The sequence below is a fragment of the Wyeomyia smithii genome, chromosome 2 (genome assembly GCF_029784165.1).
Source record: "Wyeomyia smithii strain HCP4-BCI-WySm-NY-G18 chromosome 2, ASM2978416v1, whole genome shotgun sequence".
Taxonomy (NCBI): domain Eukaryota; kingdom Metazoa; phylum Arthropoda; class Insecta; order Diptera; family Culicidae; genus Wyeomyia; species Wyeomyia smithii.
Genome location: NC_073695.1, coordinates 231,712,143 through 231,735,610, shown reverse-complemented (window position 1 = coordinate 231,735,610; position 23,468 = coordinate 231,712,143). Strand labels below are relative to the sequence as shown.

The following is a 23,468-nucleotide window of genomic DNA, read 5'->3' as shown; positions in this document are numbered from 1 at the left end:
TGACACTAACAGTCTCTCCCGAGCCGAGTCTTGAATCTACGTTGACTGGCTTGTGCCAAAAAAGCGAACTGGAAGATGTGACTTAGATTTGAACAAATATATCACATTCAGACGGGACAACCACAATCTGCTAATCTCCAGCATGGTGTTTCATCCAATTAATCTACTGAGACGGTGGTACCGTGCAAAGTCTAATAAAGGGTGAACCGATACACTTTCAAACTTGCGTAACTTTTATAATACTTGACCGAAACTACCAAACTTTGGCCAGTTGCTCTCCAGAGTGTCTTTCATGCATCCGCTAAGTTTTGCAGTTTCTAGTGAGATTTCTGTCGAGATAAAATAAGCGAACCGGTCGCAAAAGGATTTTGTAAATCTCGATGTTCTCGATTTGTCTGTTTAAATCGGAGTAGGTGTCGTTCCTTCGATAAATACCGAGAATAATCTAAAGACTACCCAATGTATAACTTTTGCCGAGAGCGTCTACCTTAATGCGTTTGTTTTATTTCTATGGTACTCGGGAATGATAATAAACAAATACTCAAACACTTGTAAGCTACAAGCAGTGAACGCTTTTCGCGCTCGCCGCTTGCGTAGATTCGCGGGGTTTGACAAAAAGACACTCATCGTTCGCCTCCGTAATGAATTAGCTTCGCGCGCAATATCATTCGATACCGTCACTAACCACGGCGACGTAACCCCTCCTTTTTGTCGCAGTCGTGGAGATGTAGAGGTAAACTCGGTTTCCGACAACTACGACTGCTACAACTCCTCCCTTAAAATGTCCTTCCACACCCTAACGATCGTAAGGACGTCGCCGGCGTCGTTATCGATCTATACAAAGCGGAAGCAACTGAATTGTTGTACATTGAAGATGGTAAACTAATCCCAAGTTGCCATGCACATGGTTCTCTGTGCAACTTCACTAGCTCAGATCGGTCACGGAGAAGCAACTACGAAATGTATGGTCGTCAAGCTTAAGCTCGACCGGTCGCAAAAGAATTTTTTTTCTCTCATTAAAACTTTTGTGTTGTCGCAGCGTGACATGAGAAAACAAAAATATGTATACATTATTCAACCATCTCTTCTTAAGACCCCAGGAACGATTGACAGTGGACCTCAAGCCAAAAGCTGAACAAAAAACCGGTAAAAACACACAGAAAACTAAGAGCCGGCGTTCATTTCGAACGAAATTCGAACATTTTTAGGTAAGACTTTTTTTCCTGTATGGGCTTCCTCACTGCGACCAGAATCGTAGATCTATTGTGAGATATGCCCGGGTGTCTGCTGTATCCCGCACTTTTGTTAATAGCAATACCTCTATTGAGAAGTGGCATGCTTATTATTATTGTCCATCAGTGCTTGTGTGTAATGTGCTACTCTCCTTACACGCTTACTGTTCTACTATACCGATACTCGTTCCACTTGCCAAATATCACCAATTATAATTCCCTGGAGAAGTTTCGTCGTGCGTCCTTCTGGCCAGTTTTATTGATAAGAGGGATTTATTTTTTGTTAAGAGGAAGTCACGCAAAGGTATTTGTAGATTTCGGCGTAAAGAAAGGGTAACTGGTGAGGAGCCTGAGAATAAACGCATGCTTAAGTCCTTTTTGACATCGGATGGCCTGATTCTACTAAGATTCGAACCCGTGACCATCCGCTTGACAAAGCGGACTCTGTAACCTTGCGGCTACGCAGCTTGTGGGACTTGGTAAAAAAATCTGATGTTGTGTAAAGTTTCTTCCAGAGGGCCATGAAACGATTAGTATTGCAAACGTTAGAGGAAAATTGTTAAAATGAGTGCCCGCCAAATTTACATGAATTACACGGTTTTTGTGTCATTGTCCTGAACTCGGTCCGATCGAAACCTATTGGGCTGTGCTGAATCGCAAACTTTGAATGACCGAAGAAAATACCAAGGATAAGGGAATTGACGAGAAACAGAAAAAAACCTAAAAGAATCTACCGGAAACCCGATAAGAAAAGCATAACTGTAAAATTACAAATAACATATTTTGATACAATTTTGTTTTTTTCATATGCTTTTGATCACAAAGTTGAATTGAATGAAGTTGTTATAAAACATGTCTCACAAATATTTCGTTCCTATCGTAAGCTGTTGTTTCGAACAATGCAATGGTTATTATTATACTGTTCTATATGCTAACTTATATTGGTAGAAAGCTGATACGTTAGTAACAAAGTTTGATATGGGTTTGATACCAGTAGAATCATTTTTGTTATAATTTTTTTTAACATCTAACGGGATCATATTGAAAACAAAAACTGGAAGTATTTTCTCATAACAAACTAATAGCTTCAGTCACATTTTTTGTTTTTTTTTCTTTCTGATCGGGAATGACTGTACACATTCTAATGAGGGGCGTCAATCATCGTGACCTGATGTGAAAGTTGTCCATATTCAAAAGTGGTCCTAGAGCTTCCCGTGTAATATAACAGTATTGCGTCACAGAAGTGGCTTCGAAAATTATCCTCATATTCAGATCAGTGATCACCTTAAATCAGATTCCCCTCTCCTCCTCTAGTTGAGCACCCACGACTAGTTTCGAAAAAACGGAAAGTACTGCAACCACTTTTGAATATTAACTTCTTTTCTCGATTGTTTTGCGCTGGAAAACCACAGGTGGCCTGCCGACAATTTAATTTCGGTATTACTCAATGATGTAGTCATATATCTACCAGCGATGAAAAAATCGCATCAAGTGTTCCTTTAGCTGTACTTCCCTTCACCATACCGCATCATATTTGATCAATATTAGGTGCATTATTCTCCTGTTGCTATCGTTTTTACCTTTGCAACGCACCACGTATGGAGAGAAAACACAACGAGCGACGCGAGTTGCTCGCTTCTTAGAGCTGTTTGTAGTCCGATCATGCATCTGTTTTCCCCGATTGACCAATACACCAAACCAGCATTTGAATATAGATCAACAGGGTTCAAGTTTTCGGCAGATCGAGTAAACGATGGTCGGCAGATTTTGGACGAGAAGAACGCAGCGCGGGCAACAATGTTGCGTAGAGCCACCCGTCAGAATGTGGAGCGATATAGACTGAAACGGAGGCAGCGAGTCCAACTCTTCAAGGAAAATAAAGCGCCGCCAGGAAGAGGAGGAATGTGAAGAACTCGAGCAGCTGCACCGCACACACGAAACACGAAAGTTCTACCAAAAACTCAACGCATCCCGCAGGGGCTTTTTCCCACGAGCCGAAATGTGTAGGAATAAGAATGGAGGCATTTTGACGGATGATCGTGAGGTGATCGAAAGGTGAAGCAGCACTACGATGAACACCTGAATGGCGTGCAAGCAGGAAACCACAACAGGAACGGAGAAGACGTGGTCGGTGCAACGAACGACGAAGATGTGCCACCCCCAACAATAAGCGAAGTTAAGGATGCGATCCGGCAGCTCAAGAACAACAAAGCGGCCGAAAAAGACGGCATCGGAGCTGAGCTTATTAAGATGGGCCCCGAAAAACTGGCTAGCTCGCTGCATCGGCTGATCGCCGAGATCTGGGAAACAGAACAGCTACCGGAGGAGTGTAAAGAAGGGGTTATCTGCCCCATATACAAGAAAGGCGACAAACTAGACTGTGAGAACTATCGAGCGATCACAGTCCTGAATGCCGCCTACAAAGTGTTTTCCCAGGACATCTTCCAAAGTCTGTCACCATTAGCCAGCAGGTTTGTAGGAAGCTACCAGGCCGGCTTCATGGAAGGACGGTCTACAACTGACCAAATCTTTACACTGCGGCAGATCCTCCAAAAGCGCCGTGAGTTTAGAGTCCCTACACACCATCTTTTCGTCGATTTTAAAGCCGCGTACGATACAATAAACCGACAAGAGCTATGGAAAATTCTCGACGAAAACGGCTTCCCGGGGAAACTGACAAGACTGATTAAGGCTACGATGGAGGATATGAAGTGTTGTGTGAGAATTTCGGGTGGAACGTCGGACCCATTCGAGTCTCACAGGGGGCTCCGACAAGGTGATGGTCTCTCCTGCTTATTGTTTAAGGTTGACATGCGGGGTACGATTTTCAACAGATCAGATCAATTTATTTGCTTTGTGGATGACGTGGATATTGTCGGCAGAAAATTTGAGACGGTGGCAGACCAGTATACCCGACTGAAACGTGAAGCAGATAGCATCGGACTGAAGATTAATACGTCAAAAAATAAGTTTATGCTTGCAGGTGGGTCCGAGCACGACAGGGCACGCCTAGGCAATACGGTAACAATCGACGGGGATGAGTTCGAGGTAGTCGACGAGTTTGTGTACCTCGGCTCTCTGGTAACTGAGAACAACGATACCAGCCGATATCAGTGGAAGTAGTGCCTACTATGGGCTCCATAAAAAACTACGGTCGCAAAATCTGAGTCTTCGCACCAAGTGTATCCTGTACAAAACGCTAATAAGACCGGCCGTTCTCTACGGGCATGAGACGTGGACAATGCTCGAGGAGGACTTGCGAGCACTCGGAGTTTTTGAACGTCGGGTGCTAAGAACCATCTTTGGCGGTGTGCAGGAGAACGGAGTGTGGAGGCGTAGGATGAACCACGAGCTTGCGCGCCTCTACGGTGAACCCAGTATTCAGAAAGTGGCTAAAACTGGAGGGATACGCTGGGCAGGGAATGTAGCTAGAATGCCGGATTGCTACCCTGCAAAATTGGTGTTCGCTTCAAATCCGGCGGGAACGAGAAGGCGAGGGGCGCAACGAGCGAGATGGGTGGATCAGATGGAGCACGATCTGCAGAGTACCGGGTGCCCACGGAACTGGAGGAGGCAGCCATGGACCGAGTAAATTGCCGGAACCACGTTATGCAGGCCATGTCTTAGGACGTACGGCCATCTAAGTAAGTAAGTAAGTAAGTAAGTAAGTAAGTAAGTAAGTAAGTAAGTAAGTAAGTAAGTAAGTAAGTAAGTAAGTAAGTAAGTAAGGGTTCAAGTTTTCAAGTATAAAATGACAATTTGATCATATTCGTCTCATTTCTATCACTGATGTCAACCCAATAAACAAAAAAACAACTAGCCGATCGACATCGCTACCCGGACGAACACATACGATTCGCATAGATTCTCTAGGATTCCTTACATTGGATTCGTAAGCGTCCTTGAAAAGGATTCCTGAAAAAAAAAAATCCTCAGGAATGCCCTGTATATGGCTCTAGGATTCTTGAATAAGAATCGTGAGTGGGAATCATCCGGATCGTGTTTGCGATTCCTTCACGATTCCGTCACTGTGTGAATCGGTATCTTGGGGATTCTTACTCAGGATTCTCTGCGTGTTAGTAAGGGTAACCACAGAGCCACGGGGACCACACCTACTCAATACCTTAAGAATTTAATCTTAATCGAGCTTCGGAAAGTGGAGACTCAGAACGGTCGAGTTTTAATTTTTTTGATCGATAAAAAATGTACAGTAAACATGAAATTGTCGATCAGAAATTGTTTTCGAAGCCAAATGAGGCAGCCCACGCTACTCCGCAAAACGATTCTGAATGATCATTTCCAGTTTTACTGTTTGTTTCTTTTCTATAATGAGGTCTTTTTGTGTTATCAATTCTTCATGTTGACTCAGGACTGTTGTTTCAAGTGGGGCCTATCCCAAAAATGTGTTTAATGAAAATAATATTCTATATAAGGAAAACAATTTGTTTTATTAAAATGGTGCTTTGAAACAGTATACTGATTACCTTGTCTACCTCTCACGATAGTACATTAGTTCTGGGGGCGCCAATAAATTACGCTACGCTTAGCGGATTCGTGTAAAAAAATATGACACAACGTGGTTTAGGAGGTTTTTCTTCTTATTATGATCAAAACAAGTTGCTTAAGATCATTTGTGACTGTATCACGGTCAAATTTTGATAGAGGTGTGTATTTTTTGTACAAAAATCTGAAACTGACTTATTCGGAATTCATCCCCTTCCCCCCCTTTTTATGTCCCCTTCCCCCCTATGCATGTGAGTATCTCTTATATGTAAGGAACATGTATGCCAAGTTTGGTGAACATCGGTCAAGCGTTCCGGAGATATGGTAGAAGATGTATACACAGCGATTCGAAGACAAAAAAATTTAAAGTGTTCCAATTTTGCTTAAAATTGAAGAGATTGGTCACCAGCAAAAAAAAAATGACTCATCACTTTTTTCATATGTCTGGTTCATATGTCTTAAAATAAGGTGACAATATTTTTGATTTTTTGTATTTCCTAGAGAGACCAAAAATCCAGGAAAACTCTTCAGAACTTGTTAGTAGATTCTCAAACCTTAAAAATAAACAAGGACCTTTTGAATTTGTTTGTAGACACCTGGAACTTGTGAAAAAACAAGGACCCAACCCGGGAGCTCCTGGGAGAAAAAAGATGCTGACTAACAAATTTGAAAAAAAAAATTTTTTTCTCATTGTCTTCTTTTTGTTATGCTTTATCTTCTTTCTTTCACCCATAAAACAACATAACCACACATTTTTTTGTAATTCCAATCAATAACCATCAATATAATACACTCAATAGTTATTCTGTTATCATGGTCAAAAAAAAACTTTTTAATGGTTTTATTTTTTTCCAAAAAATGCATTTTTTACCATTTTTCATTTTCATATCTCGATATCTCAGCTACAGTACCTGCTACAGTGCTGAAATTTGGAACTTTTCTTAGTTGAAGTGTCTTAATTCTATAAAAAATAAAGAAAAATAGATCGGCGACAGTCACTTTTCCGATTTTTGTCCGCCTGAAATCCTATACACTGAGGTCTTATTTTACGCGGGTTTTTTTTTGCGGTTTTTTTATACGCGTCTTTTTTTACGCGATTTTTTACAATAACGCGGATTATTTTTATGCGGTTTTTTTAAATAACGCGGATTATTTTTACGCGATTTCTAAGATTATTTTTACGCGGTATTAAATAAGTTTAGAATAAGTAAATCCAATAAAGTAAAAATCAATCGTATGGTTCACGACAATAAGATATTCTGTTTTATTATACCAAATACTGCATATTTTTAATATATTTGCTGTTATTATAAAAAAATAGGCAATTTCCGTTGATTCGGGAAGAAGGAACAAAAATACATCAATAATTGTGCAACGATACGAGTCAGGGTCGTTGCGATTTACTTCCGTTTAAGGAACGAAAGCTTAAACATGTGGCAAAATTATTATAAAAAAGTTATTGTCATGTTCTTCAATGAATTTTCATTTTAGAAGCACTATAAACTCATTTTGTGTGTTTCATTACCATTTTTATATCATTTTTCAAGTTTATATTTACTTACGTGCCATTATTTTTAATCGGATCTTGCTATTGAATGGAGTTTTTTTCACGCGATTTTTTTAAATTACGCGGTTTTTTTATACGCGGATTTTTTCAACGCGGACAACCAACCGCGTAAAAAAAGACCCCAGTGTAGTGGGATGGGAGCGAGAGAAAATGAAGCTGAAGAAAATGATCTTTTCTGCGGAACAAAGTTATGAGTTACCTATAGAAACTTTGTAACAGGTTTCAAGATTTGTAGCCACGGTATTAGTTGAACCACAGACAGACGTCCAAGCAAGAACAACATTGATCGAAAATTCTGTGTAAATTTTCAAAGAGAATTGCGTTATAAATCACTTGTACACCAGTGCCGCCTGGTAACCTTATCGCTACAATACATTTTTTGCGCTGGTGTACGAGGCTGGCATCACTGGTAGCGCTATCTGGTTACGAATTGCTACTACAAAAAACATTACACAAGTTTGGAACTCAGTTTGGACATCTGTCTGCGGTTGAACCTTGTGAAAATGGTCTTGTTTCTGTACAGAATATTGTTTTTTTTTTTTGATAAATTCGTAAATAATCTATACAAAACTAGTTAAAAATAAACAATTTATACCTATCAATGACAAGAATATACCTCCATCCGAACTTTACGAGAAATATTCAATATCAAATTCCATTCTACGAAGAGCGAAATATTGTTTCAAATTTTAATGAATAGCATCAACATGTGTACTGAAAAGTTTAAGTTTAAACGGTCATTTTAAAACTCAATAAAGAAAATGATGATTTTGAAAAACAATAATAACAACGAAAAGAAAAAAAAAGAATATAATATAACCTTGCCTGTGTAACGATTGAGTGACTATTTTTGAGTTCGTGTTTTATTTCGCATTTTTCACCTGATTACGTTATAAAATACCTTGAAAGTGACTGTGCCGCCTATCGCGATATCTATCGTTGTGAATTTAGTGGATTCTTAGTGTTTCTACCAGCTAATCGTGTGAATTCAGCCGTTGTATATTACTGATATTTTCGGTTGAATCTGAACCTGTCTCCGCTTCATCTGCTACGTGCATTTCTTTTTGCTGCTGAAGCGACATCTGGAAGTCATTACTGCAAACGTCGTCGCCTTTTTGCTAGCTGGAAGGGCCGTATACGCCAAATCTTAAAATCTCGTGCCGTCTACTAAAACGCCTTAATTTATGCCTTCAGAGAGACAAAAAGCTACCGCTATGTTAGACAAAAATTGCTACGAATGCTCACAACCCATTGCCAATCTGAATTTGATTAAATGTTATTTATGCGAGTGCGTTGCTCACATGAAATGCTTTGGATGGGCCAGATCGAATTTAGATTTTGTTAATGGTCAATCCAACTTGCTTTGGTTTTGTACTGAATGCCTGAGTTCCGTTCAGAATCTAAAGGAGCGAAAATCGTCGGAAACTGCGGTTGACGTGACATCATCATTCGCTGATTCAATTACCGTATGCATGAACGAAGTGAGAGCTGAACTTGGTCAGATCAATGCCGTCATTGGGTCAATATCTGAAAAGCTCCTTGCTACCAATACACCTGCTTTTTCAACGGCCAGTCGCAGCTCTAAGCGTCCGAGAATAATTTCACCGAATTTGACTCCTAAAAACTCAAGAGGATTTGCTGACTTGGTTAGTGGTACTAAGTCTATTGAAAACTTCCCTAAATTGGTTGAAACCGTTCCGCAACCTGCTGCAAAATGTTGGATCTACCTTTCGCGCATTGCTCCACACGTTTCTGAGGATGAAATCTCTGCTCTTGTTCGAGAATGCGTTCCAGGTGCACAACCAGTTGTCAGAAAGCTCATTAAGAAAGATGCCGATATAAAATCATTTGCATTCGTTTCCTTTAAAGTCGGTATCGACTTGCAACTGAAAGATGTTGCCCTCGATGCTGCTAACTGGCCGGAGGGAATTTATTTTCGACTGTTTGAGGAACGCAATTCATCTGTGGATTTTTGGAAGCCGAGATCGTCGAAGTTTCCACGCACGTTAATCTCACAGCCCGCAATAAATCCTCATTTGACACCATCGAATTGATTTCTCAACCTCCGAGGGAGCTTGGGGGCCCACTGGCCCCCAGCCCAGTTAAGTCTTTGCAATTTCATGATTTTCAAAAAATTTATGCACAATTTGTTCCCCATAGCTCTATGACCAACCGCACTGTCCAGTGCGAAATTATGCCTCACTCGACGCCTGCTACTGCTCCCCCTTTACTGCAAACTCTACCACTAGACGACGTTGGCAAGCAGCAGACAGCCAGTACTGTTTTATTTTCGGACAATAGCGGCAGGCGATTTGGTCGGCAGCAATGCGATACACCGTGCGACACTATTCTTTCATCTCTACTCTGCTACTATCAGAACGTGCACGGTCTACGCAGCAAAGTAACAGATTTTGCTTTGGAAGCTTCCAGCTCGCTTTACGACTGCATCATTCTAACTGAGACCTGGTTAGATTCAGATATTTCTTCTTCTCAATTATTCGGCATGGATTATACCGTGTATCGGACTGATCGATGCTTGATGAATAGTACCAAAGCAAGGGGTGGAGGAGTTCTTATCGCTGTGCGACGATCTTTGGCATCGGCATTGTTAATTCAAGCTATGGATGATTCGCTTGAGCAGCTCTGGGTAACGATTAAAACTGATAAACTGAACGTTGTAATCGGCGCTATTTACATTCCTCCTAATTTGCGGAATGAAGTCGAGATAATCGATCGGCATATTTCTTCAGTGGAAAGAGCTGTTAATTCTACTTGTATTAACGACGATGTTCTTATTTTTGGTGACTACAATCGTGCCGGCTTATCCTGGTCGATTCACACAGATGGAAATTATCTCTTCGTTGATGCTTTGCGCTCATCCGTAAATGCAGGTAGCACCCATTTATTGGACGGTATGGCTTTTCAGTGCATGCACCAGATTAATCCTGTTTGCAATCAGAATGGCAGGTTTCTCGATTTAATTTTCGTAAACTCGCATGCTTTATCAGCATGTTCAGTCACTACAGCACCCGACCCTCTCTGTAACATTGACGTACATCACCCACCATTGATGGTTAGTTTCGACAGACCTGTTGAGGCTCTATTCATAGACGAATTTGATTCATCCAGTTTTGATTTTCGGCGCGAAACTATGATGCTATCGAATCAGAATTGAGAGGTATCGACTGGACTTTTATCAACCGGAGTACAGATTTGGATGAGGCCGTGTCTGAATTTACTGAATTGATTCAGGAACTTATACATCGCCATATTCCCAAAGCTCGTCCTCGTCGTAAGCCTATTTGGGGAAATAGACATCTCATTAAACTTAACCGCCTTCGTAAGTCAGCTTTGCGTGCATATCAAAAAAATAGAAACCCTATCAATCGGACACGGTTCACTTCTGCTAGTCGATCATACAAAACGCTGAATAAAAGTCTGTACACGATGTTCGTGCGTAAAACGGAACGCAACCTAAGCTTAAATCCGAAAAGCTTCTGGAGGTTTGTTAACTCGAAGCGTAAGGAAGAAGGATTACCATCTAGTGTGTTCCTGCTGAATAGTGAAGCGTCTACTAACAACAGTAAATGCGATTTGTTTGCCGAGCACTTCGCTAGTGTTTTCAACAAGGAGCACGCTTCACCTAACGACATTCCCGCGGCAATGGCTTCTGTGCCGAGCGACGTTTTCAATGCCGAAGTCTTCGAGATCACAATCGGGGAGGTTTCCAAAGCCATCTGCGATCTAAAACAGTCCTACTCCCCTGGACCAGATGGAATTCCTGCTGTACTCCTGAAAAAATGTGCCGGAAGTTTAGAGTCACCGCTAGCTGCTATTTTCAATCTTTCCTTGCTAAAACATCAATTTCCCGGTAAATGGAAAGAGTCGTTAATGTTTCCGGTATATAAAAAAGGTGACAAACGAAATGTCGAAAATTATCGTGGTATCTCATGTTTGTGTGCCTGCTCCAAGGTTTTCGAAACTATTATGCATCATCATCTGATGTTCAGCGTGAAGAACTACATCTCTACTGCACAGCATGGGTTTTTCCCTGGTAGATCTGTATCCACCAATTTACTAGAGTTCACTTCATTTTGCCTTCGAGGTATGGACCGGGGCCTTCAGATCGATGCTGTCTACACGGACCTGAAAGCTGCTTTCGATCGCGTTGATCATGGACTACTTTGTGCCAAATGCGACAAGCTTGGAACTTCAATTGGAATGGTGGAATGGGTAGACTCGTACCTACGTAATCGTAAGATCGCTGTTAAGTTGGGCAAGTCGCAATCCGCCTGGTTTAGTAACAATTCTGGTGTACCCCAGGGTAGCATTCTTGGGCCTCTACTCTTTTCGCTGTTCATAAATGACGTTACGAAAGTTTTACCACCTGGCACACGTTTACTGTATGCGGATGATACAAAATTTTTCAAACTCATCGAGACTGTTGAAGATTGCCTTAGGCTTCAATCGTTGATTGACTTATTTAATGACTGGTGCCAACGCAATTATATGATGCTAAGCATTCCGAAATGTTCTGTGATTAGTTTCCAGCGCAAAAAGCAGCCGCTATTGTTCAACTATAACATTGCTGGTACTTGTTTACAACGTACCGATATTGTCACTGATTTGGGTGTTCTGTTGGACACGCAATTAACTTTCAGGCAGCATTTTTCGATGATCATCTCTAAGGCTTATCGTCAACTTGGGTTAATATTCAGAATCGGAAATGAGTTCGTTGATTATGGCACCTTGCGGACTCTTTACTGCTCTTTGGTTCGCTCAATTTTGGAAACTGCGTGCGCTATATGGAACCCGCATTACGAGTTCTGGATTCAGCGAATTGAGCGCGTTCAGAAAACCTTTATTAAAAGAATCTGTCGCACACTACCATGGAGAGATCCCGATCACCTGCCACCCTATGAAAGCCTATGCTTGTTAGTTGGAATCACACCACTCGAACAGCGCCGCAAAGAAATAATTACCAAAATGACACACAAAATTTTGACAGGCCGGTATAATTGTCCAACTATCTTGGCTTTGTTACAGTTGCATTGCCCTCTACGACCTCGACGAGACCAGCGTTTATTGCATACAAATGCGCATCGCACAAACTACGGCCTGAACGAGCCTATCCGCCAAATGGCTCTGCTCTTCAATCGATACTTTGAAAATTTTAATTTTTAGTAACTTATTGTGTATTGTGAATTGTTCATTGATGTATTTTATTTTATGATATATGTTATACTGCACTTGTATTCCTAAAAGATGCTGGGTTTTTATGCCGGCTCGAAAGTTTCCTTCGTGGCCTTTCGAGGCGGCTTTTCCCAGCCACATACTTTATATATATTCATTAAGACTGTTGTCGGATGAATTATTGAATAAATAAATAAAATAAATAAATAATAAGTATTTATAACAAAACGGCTTTGATTTTGTTACTTTTTTCATTTTTCAATATTTCTGAGGAGGGTGTTAGGATATTACATGAAATAAATATAAAATTCATACAGGCTTATTCATATTGAAAAAAAAAAACCTGGCCTCATTTCTCTGTTCTTATTATTCAAATTTTGAGCCACTATGTGATATGGGAATCGAATTCGGATATGAGTAAATCCGGATCGTGTCTGATTGAGGTAAACGTTGTCTGGGGTACATGATTTCACATCCATAGAACTAGTATTTGTTTCTTTTTGCTCTAAGTGATTAGGTGAAGTGGTTTGGAAGGTACTCGGATCGTGCGATCGGTGTGGTCAACGTGGTCCGGGGTACTTGATTAGACTATCGAAAAAGTCAACTTTGAGTTATGTTTGGTATGCTTCAATGCATTTTCAGGGTTGAACTCAGTTTTCTTTAGAATATGTTCCTACCACACGCAAAAGTTCAAGCTTTAATCATCCAATGTGTCCTTTCAATTCGCACAGAATTTGCTCTGACTTTGCACAACCAATGCGTGATACGCATAACGCAAAAGTTGTACAAGGAATACATTGACAGAGATCAAAATCAGAATATGTATGATATACACAAAAATCGTAATGTCTCGGTAAACTTCGGCTCCGGGCGAACGATCAGTTTCGAGGCGCTCAAAAAACCGTTCTTTATTTTCGCGAGCCGGTGCGTATCAACGGCTCGTGCATCCCTAAAAATCGTCAGCAACCGAAACAGCCAATAGCGAGCCTTGTTGCCGCGGAAGTTATTGACGCTGGTGCCAGTAACGCAGAACCGAATGCATGTGAATAAAATCAGAGTCATACCTAAATGCAAAATGTTTTGGACAAATCTCATGTTTTTGTTTGTTGTTAATGATTGAATGATGTTTTCAAATGACCTGATTCATGAAGGTAAATCGAGCAGACAATAATTTCTTTAATGGAGTCAGTACCCAACTTATCAGTACTGATTGCTGGTTGCATTGTTTTAACGATGCCAACCTTCTGAACATCGGCTGATGCTTTATAAGTGTAGTGGTTTGGAGCTGCGCAATACATTCAAAATACGCTAGAGCATCAAATGCGTTATGCCCTACGCACATGCGTTGTACTGGTTCCAATTTTAATCAGTAAATGCGCTAATTTCGCTCATAAATGATCTGGTTACGCACACTCCAACTTTTGTGTGCAGGAATCATTAAACTTGCTTGAAACTGTAAATTAGAAATCATTCAAAAGAGGGTTGATTCTGCGTTGCTCATTGTTACATAGAGAGGAGGGTGGGGGTAGTGATGACAGTTGTGTAACCGGGATGTTTGTCTAAAATTGAAATTTTTGTGGGGGGCAACGTTATCAATTGGAGGGTCTGCAATCTACATTTTCAGTGTTACGTTGTTTTTGTACTACGCCTTTCCCGTGGGAAACTAGGTGTCAAGTATCCGCCATTTATTTCAACAAAGGAATTTCAAAAAAAATACTATTTTTCCATGGAAACAAGGTGTCCAACATCAGCACTTCAGCATCAGCAAAGGAATGTCGGGAAAATACAAGGCGTGACTATTAAATAACAGGACTGATACTGCTACAGATGAACTATGTGTGCACCAAATCCGCACCAACGACAGCTGTGTAATGTAGCGTAAAATTCCTTCTCTGTAAATTGCAGCGTTTAGAGGTGAGTTTAGGGGTGGTGTTCGTTTCGAGAAAAAAATGGAAGTGATAGGCAGGTCAGGTCTTGTCGAGTACAGAACCATCCTCACCTACGATAGGGTTTTGAAATACCCCTTTTCCACATCCACACAAAGGTCTGAGAAGGGGGCTGACCGTAGGGTTTTTTTGCTGTCAACGGCTGATTTATTAGAAAATGTTCCTCTCAACGGCTGATTTAAAAAAAAATAAAATTTTTACTAACATTTTCCGAACATATGTGGTGTCTTGAAAACATCAACAAAGGTTTGTCTAAGACATAAATTTATCATGCTTAAGTCGTTTTCGTTTTCGCGGTGTAGATACACTCGGCCTACACTTTTGACACCTGTTCTACATGCTTTATTTCACTTTCCGGACTACACTTTTTTGTCTCTGATTACACTTTTTCTGTCCCGGACTACACTCGAAAAAAGCAGAGTGTACTGTAGGGAATTATCAACACATTCACACGTATGTGTTAAAACTGGTTTGTGAATATTTTTTCTGCACAATTGCAAGATGGACATATGAAATGGAAACGAGACAAAATGACGATGGCGATGATGACCAAAACAAAACAAATCGACAGCTATCCCTATTATTACGCATACCAATGCAACTACACTGAAAATGTTTTATTTTAAGCTGCAAAGTGTAGTCCGGAAAAGTGTAGTTACACCGCGAAAACGAATTCGACGCGAACATCAGCCGAACTGAAATTTTATTACACCGTTTATTTTTTACCCTTGCTTTCTTTGTTCTACGAATGGAGGATTTCAGCAGCATGTAACCAATTTTGGTTGAATTCGAATTGAAATGTCGTGCATATTATTATCATTTTCGTTTACATAAATAATAAAAACGGTCCTTTTCAGAGCCACCACAAATTTCAAGAATAATAATTTGCACAGCTCTAGCTCAGATGCAACACCACACTTTTTAGTCCAAAAGTTACGATTCACATCATTATATTTCGTACAACTGTTTACAAAAACCGTATTGCTTGATATAAAACTGGTAAACACAGGTTTTGCCCAGGAGCTCAAACTAGAAAAAATTAAAAATTCAGTTCGTCGCTTCAAAGTTATGTTTACGAGAAGACTCATTTAAGGGCACCAAAATTCACAGGAATGGTTGAATGGCTATAACCTTTCACTTTTTCCGGTTTGAGATTTCGAAGTGTAACTGTGTTGACCAGTGTAATGTTGAAGCGATGAACCCGGCAAGCAAACTATGGGGCCTTCTGACCAGTTCTGTGTTTACTAACGGCATCAAAATACACAGGAATGGTTGACAATTTATAATCTCTCAGGGAAAACTTTTTTTTTGCTTTTGTCGATCAATGTAATCCAGGTAAGGGAAGTCGGCTAAATTCCTGATTTCGCGTATTGACCGTGTCCCTCCCCCTAGTAGCTTATATTTTCATCACAGAAAATAATTATAATGTGTGCGTCACTGAAACGGTTTTTTCTCAATGTGACAGGAAGTAGATCCGGTAGGCAACCAATCGTAACCCATATAATAACAATAAAATACCACCAAAAACCAGCGATTACAAACTCGCTTTCATACATATTCTAGTTATCAAATAAGTGCTCCCAGCTCCAGCAAAAGTTGCTAGCTAATGCAATTGTTGCTAGCATTGTTTTTTTGCTTGCGTTGTGAACCAGCAGATCGAAACTCTCAAACGTGTGACAAAAAATTGTGCTAAATTGAAAAGCAAACATGAAAATTGCAAGGCAATTAATAAAATGGTTCAGTCACAGTTCAGCGAATTCGAATCGTAAAGTTGACTATCAAATTACCAAGCGGCAGTGACGAAAAAAGATGTTATCGAATGATTCCAAATTGGTAGAAAATTGATGAGTGATAAAAACAAGCGGCGTCATTTGTGCTGGTTAATGTTTCGCATCGCATTTCGTTCCAAAAAACAGGGATCAACATAATTTCCCCGGTGTGCCATACGCTCCCATGAGTAGGCCAACGTGCCAAGCATTCCGAGTGCGAGAGGTTTTTGCTTGTCGATAAAAAGTAAAAAAAAATCTAATCCAAAACTACACCTTGCAAACATAGTTTGTACCTGAAATCGGTTATGGGCTCCAGACAATATTCGTGAGCGCCATTGAACTTCTGGGCGTAGCCGCCGGCATCCGTCAGTTCCACCGAGCTTCTGTAAACATCATCAGTGTCTGCTGTCAGTTCCCCAGAGAAAGTGTCAGCGAATGCCTCCGAGTTGCGCTGAGCTCTTGGCGGCAAGGCAAGCAGGATGGCGAATAGGCCAGGTTTCGGAACGGAAAAAGAAAACGGAAACGCAAGAAAGCAAAGAGGCAAAACGGGAAGGAAGTAACAAGGATAGGTCATTATGCCAAACGGTTAGTATGGCAAGTGGCCCCAATGGACCACCACCGTGACGAAGGTTTGCCAATCGAATTTCGCATCACTGATCAAAGGCTGTGTGTGTGTGCTTCTGTGGCTGGACTCATCCGAGTTTCTAATTCCAGATGGCTTTTGATATCGTAAAGCTAGTGCAAGCAGCGACAAAGTTTCGTTCACCCTTTTCTTTCCCCTCTGCTATTAGCTACTATGAGTAAGGTGAAGGCAAAAAAATACTTACTGTGTCACCCGAGCTGGTTCCGGTTCGTCATCTGGTTCCGGCTCTGCTTCGACTTCGTCGCTGGGAGCCTCCGTGACGGAACTGTTTTGGCTCACGAATGCACCTCGATTCGGGTCGTTTCGCCTCGTTCGGGACGGTGTACCTAGAACCCCGGAGGGGGAAGGTGGGACAGAAGGACAAGCAATTATGTGATGAGCGGAAAATATTTTAATTTTACGATACCAAAGTCGGGCGAGCGGAAGTAATTCGATTAATATTTGATTGCTTTGCTGAAACTGGGCTAATGGATGCGATGTTGACGGTCGATTCGTTGCGCCGTTCGAAGCTAATGTTTCATTTGATGCCGGCGGTAAAATGGTTAACGGTAATCGGACTCTTCGGCAGAATAAAAAAAATGTGTTGAGGGATATGAAAGAAAGCGGAAATTTGTGTCGGTTGGCTTAAAATCATAATTTGGATTCTGATAATATTGTTCAGGTCTTTTTCGATTTCTCCATAACATTTCAAAATATGTATGCGATTATTTACTCACTGATGATTGCTGATCGGGCAATATAATTTGTCTGATGTGTAGTCTGCAAAAATCATGCTTGGATTCGTTAGCATTAAAATTCAATGAATATCAATGACAACGTCGTCAATCATGAATCACCGATTATTCGATTTCGTATAGAAAGATCATTCCTGCTTAAAAGCACCGAATGCAAGAACGAACAGCAGGTAAGGGTAAAAACAATTAATTATTCATGTATAAATTACCAAAGCTTCTATCGTGCGTTTTCATTTCACTTTCTAAAAGGAGCCTAATTTACATGACAAAAGATGCTTTTTCTTCTATCGTGTCAAGTCATTCGGGTTTCAAAATTATCGTCTGCCAGTGATCTGCGCTAATACGAACGCTTTGTCGCCGAAGCCAACAGGGGCGGTCTTTTACCCTATCTAATCCAGTCGAATGCTGCATTGATAAATTAACATCCGGCTGACTTCTGCTCGTGCAAACATCCAATAAAGGTGCGATATTTAGATGAGGAGAAATAACAAAAAAAAAAAGAAAAAATCGTTGCACGCTCGATTTCAAGCGCTGATTTTGGTTGCCCAGTTCATTTTTTTTTGTTAGAATCGCGTGGCGCAGTAAATTGTTGGGGCCAAAACCGGAACGATTGGGAGGCGGAAATGGTCGTTGTTCCCGGTGTAAGTAACAAAAACTTTGACACGTTCCGATTCGCTCCGTTCAAGGATTACCAGGTGGCAGGTGAGGGAAACTATGTTCCTTCCGTTCTTCGGTAGCTCACACAATTTACTACCCGTTTGAGGCAACACCTTACTCCAACAGCCATCCCACCTCCGTTTTGATGGTTGGCTGTTTTATATTTGTGAACCATTTTTTTTCCCTTTCCCTGAGGTGTAGTCGTACAAGTTTCTTTCCATTATTTTGATTGATGTCATCCTGGCACAAAAGAAATATTTCATCCCTTTGACATGTGAACGCTCAAGTGCCTGTAAATATTTTATCAAATCTCCATTGATGAAGGTTTTCCCAGCATTCCTAACTCATGCACCATCAAGCACCGTATCACATACCTTCACGTTTGATCCACCCGGTTTGGAGGCACCGTTTTTCATATTCATCGTCTTCGCAAAAGTAACGAGGGGTCTACCCATGTTGAAGATATCCTGGCTTATCTGCGTTTTCTGCCTCGGAAAGTATGCCGGAAGATATCGGAATACCTTTCGGTGACTTCTCGGAAGGATGTGCGGTCGCTGTACATTTTCAGGTGAATAAGGCTAACTTGTTTGTTGAACAGTCGAGTATGTTGACATTCCGTCTGAATGAAATATTCGATACTCAACCCGAACCGACAGTGGGCTTCAAGCACTAAAGCGGATACAAGGTTGCTCGTTAGACTCGTTTATCTTCTCGACTGCAGCTGGTACAAACTGCCATGTTGACAAAATGTGTTATTTTTATCTTATGGGTTTCCAGGTGGTTGAAATTTGTACTTCACATATAACTGTCATCATTATGATCGTTTTTTTTATCGATTTGACTTTTTATATGGGGGAAGGGACACATTATTTTAAATTGACACAACCAACGTTACGCGCAATCAGCAAAGCAATCATCAACTTCTAACCTAGATATGTTGATGTACTTACCTGCCGCCCTCGGTTCCTCCATGTAGAACACAACGTCACCGTCGGATTCGCTCTTGGAAAGGTGCGACTCGGCCGCGGGAGTGATTGGCGTCCCGAGAGTATTTTCGCTGCCGGCTGCCGATGTACTGGCACCGACACCACCACTGCCCACCCCGGGAGTCCCCGGTGGTCCACTACAGCTGCCACCACCACCACCGGTTGCCACTCCCGAGGGGGTTGCCGATGCTGCACCGCCGGAGTTGCCCTGTCCAGAGGTTGCGACCGTCGACGCCAACGCAGCGTTCTTCAGGCCCGGGACCTCCATCCGGTTTCGGGATTTCCTTCGCTTCAGCACCGATGCACCGCGTCTCGCCACCTGTACCATTAGGGTCTGAACCCGAATGTTTCGAAATACACAACAAACAACAAACATTGATACACATCTAGAGCGGGACAACATTCAGAACGTTCCTGGGCGGGCTGTGTGTGGCTTGCTGGCTTGTTCGCTGCGTGGGATCAAGATGGGAATCGATGGGATGGGACAAAATGTACTTTTTTTTGCTGTCATTCGGGTGGTGTCATGCCGAGCTGGGGCTAGCAGACTGCCCGAAGCGAAATGTATTGAAGAAAAAGTTACACTTCTACAAGTTGCTCGAAAGTTTCTCGGCCGGAAAGTTGACAAATTGAAATAAGTTACAGGAAAATGGGTTGAAATGCGGTGAGAAGAATCTACCTGGTATCCACTTTTTGCTGATTTACCTATATCCGTCGAGTTTCGTTGTGGGCTAGAAGTGCGGCACAAGTTTTACTAGGGAGGGTTGAAGCAGTTATCTCTTTTGTAGGTTAAAGTTGTTTTCTACTTTCAACATTTCCTGTTTCAGTCAAATTCAGAACGATTAAGTTTTGAAATACACTTGCTGCTAATTGGACGTTACTTTTGTACACCCTTAAAAAGATTTGAAATTATGTGCTGATTGTCAATTTACTTCAAACTATGCGAGCTTCATAGCATTTGAGTAAATGGGGGCGCATGGTCATCTGTGCAACTTTGAGTTGCTTTGAGTACAACTTAGTTTTTCAATTCTGATTTAACCATTTGAATAATAATGTAGGTAGTTAAAGCCAAACTTTTACACTGTGTTTTTAATTTCTTAGCCTCCCGCAATAAATTTCGACGGTAAAGTTTCATATTTCACGGACATTTTATTTTATTTAAGCAGAGTTTTCAGTTAGATTTTATTTTTCATTGTGTCTTTTATTTCAAATGTGTCTGCCACCGTACAGTTCTTCAGATAAAGCTTTTGGAAATAGGAAAGAAATAAGAAATAGGTGTAATGCTTTTCAGTGTACCGTTGGTTTACTCTCCTATAACCATTCTCTTGATATTGTAAGTTTGGTAGTGATAAGTCAAACTATTGCGAACCGATGATGATACATACGATCGAATACACTTTCACTTTTTTTAATAAAAATTTCAGAAGCTCTTATGTTGTTTCATGTTGTTCTTAATGAAACGTTTATTTGGTAATGGGTAATTAGTATTTTTCAATTTCCGGTTCTAGAAATGTCCATATTGTTTGAATCTTGTTTTCATCACCGTTTGTTTTATTTTGCGGGTTTAAATTGATGCTTTTCGGTGAAACTAAACAACCTTTTTCTTATTTCTTTACGTTTCGACCTACTTGATTTCTTTCGGCCATCTTCAGAAATAGTTCGCTGCCTTGCGTTAATCCATCACAGCGCGCAATTTAAATCGATTTAAATTGCGCGCTGTGATGGATTAACGCAAGGCAGCGAACTATTTCTGAAGATGGCCGAAAGAAATCAAGTAGGTCGAAACGTAAAGAAATAAGAAAAAGGTTGTTTAGTTTCACCGAAAAGCATCAATTTAAACCCGCAAAATGTCCATATTGGAAAATAATTTAACATTTTCATATTCACACAGCTTTGAAGAAACCGGGAGTCGCAATATTGGACTCAAAATGGTATCGACATTTGGTCGTAGAACGTCATCTTGTTTTGAAAAGCGGAATATATAATAGATTTTTACGAATTTTACAGAGCTGGTAGTTGCCACACTTAATTTCAAAACGCCATCGCACGTCGACTCGTGGTTTCTGGACGGCAACCTGGTTTCGAAAATACCAATAATAATAGATTTTTTAACAGGACACCGATATCCGGTTTCTAAGCGTTATCCTAGTTCTGTAAGTATCATTATTAAAGGGGTTTTTGAAAGGTTTTCACATTTTTTCAGCAATCCTGTAAATCAATATGTTGGATTTAAAAATGGCGTTGAACGTCGATTTTCAAACAAGAACGATGGTCTGAAAATCATTGAGTTCATTTTAAAGTTCCTATAATGCACGAAAAAAAATAAACTTCTTAGTCACCTCAACCCCTTACTTCTACACGGTGACTAAAAAGTCCGGTCACACTTTTTTGGGGTCGCCTGTAGCCTACACGTTGCATCTCTCTGGTGCCATCTATATGTCAAATGAAAGGGTTAACTTTGCTGCCCAAAGTGGCAGAGTTTCGTTTCTGTGCAGTTTGTTTACATTGAGTTGTGAGCCATGGTAGAGTTAAGAGCAGCTGTTATCGCTGAATATGTGAAAGGGTACAAACCCGGACACATATTCAAACACCTAAAACCGCTCGGAATCAACCGGAAATTCGTGTACCGGACCTTAATCGGTACCTAGAGACCGGAGGCACCTACGACAAGGCACGATCTGGACGACCAAGGTCTGTGAGAACTCCAAGGCTGAAAAAGATTATACGAAACCGGATTCGCCGGAATCCCGCCCAATCTGCACGGAAGCTGGCCAGGAACCTTAACCTTAAAGGATTTAAAGGCCAGGAACCTTAAAGGATTTAAAACTTACACCGTACAAAAAACAGCTGATTCATGGGGTTACCAAAGCTACAAAGGACAAGAGGTACCAACGGTCGCGGGAGTTGCTCGGTTGGCGCGCAGATGACGAGATTATTTTTTCGGACGAGAAGCTGTTCGTTTTGAAGCAAACAGTCAATCGCCAAAATGATCGAGTTTGGAGTGTGAGCTCCTGCGGATAAACTGAACGTTTCCCGGTTCCAAAATAAGACGTCAGCGATGGTTTGGGGAGCCTTTTGCAAGAGAGGACTGCCTCTTACTTTTATCGATAAAGGGGTCAAAATCAACGCAGCGTACTACCTGGACACGGTTTTGAATAAAAATGTTCTGCCTCAAGCTGAACTATTGTTTGAAGGCGATTACTACTGCTTCCAGCAAGATGGCGCCGCATCCCACACCGCAAAGGTTGTTCAGGCGTGGTGTGAGGAAAACTTGACCGATTTCATTTCGAAGAATAAATGGCCTCCGTCGTCTCCGGATCTGAATCCACTGGATTGTTTCGTGTGGGAATACATGATGTCGAAGTTGAACGACTATAAAATAACAAATTTGGAGCAATTCAAGCGAGTTATCACGAAAATCTGGGACGAGATGCCAATGGAGCACGTGCACGCCGCTTGCGACGACTTTCCGAGACGTCTGAAGCTGGTTCGATCAGAGAAAGGTGGTGTAATTCCAAGATATCGTCTGTGAAGTATCTTTATGAGTTACTGAATAAAGCTATGAAAGCCAGATTCAGATTTTCTTCTTATTCTTTGAAATATTGAGATTTTCCTGTGTGACCGGACTTTTTTGTCACCCTGTAGAGAGATTACCCTTATCCCCTATAGTACTGAATTGTCTATCTGAAATAAAATAAAGGAAAGTTCAGACAATTCCTCAAAATTCATTCAATTATCACTCATAAAAAACATCAACCCATTTCAAATGTTAGTACAGATAACTTTTCAGAAAAAAATATATGAGAAGTTGCTTAATGCCTACAATGTTCAATGAATTTTGAGAAGGTGTTACCGGTCTCGGTCACATACAAATTTTTACTTTTAGTAGATAGAAAACTCTGCGCAATTTCTATTGCTTTTTCTATACTCTTTTATATTAACCAGTAGAACTTTCAATTTTAATTGTTTTCTAAATATAATTTGTTCTTTATGATTTTGATGTAATTTTTTGTCATTTTGGTGTATTTTGGCCTTTTTATTTATTTTCGACGTTTTTGTCCTTCCTTTCTATGTCATTTTTGTAATTTCATATATGTTATTTTTTTAATTCTTGTCTAAATGATGACTTTTAAGTTGCAATTATTTTGTCATTTCTGTCAATTTTATATATGTCATTTTCGTAGTTTTGGTTATATCTGTTATATTGAACGTTTATATTCATTTCGTTACTTTTACCATTT

The 23,468-nt window shown here is 40.7% G+C and overlaps 1 protein-coding gene across 1 annotated transcript in view; it reads right to left on the bottom strand.

Annotated features, from left to right (window-relative positions):
- The window catches only part of LOC129724489 (potassium voltage-gated channel subfamily KQT member 1-like), a 140,086-nt gene that overhangs the window by 11,995 nt on the left and 104,623 nt on the right, over positions 1 to 23,468 (bottom strand). The window contains exons 6-7 of the mRNA XM_055679436.1: positions 19,195 to 19,564; positions 17,038 to 17,179 (exon numbers count right to left, since the gene is read on the bottom strand). Of these exons, the coding sequence (XP_055535411.1) occupies positions 17,038 to 17,179; positions 19,195 to 19,564 (512 nt within the window). The remainder of the gene's footprint in view (positions 1 to 17,037; positions 17,180 to 19,194; positions 19,565 to 23,468) is intronic.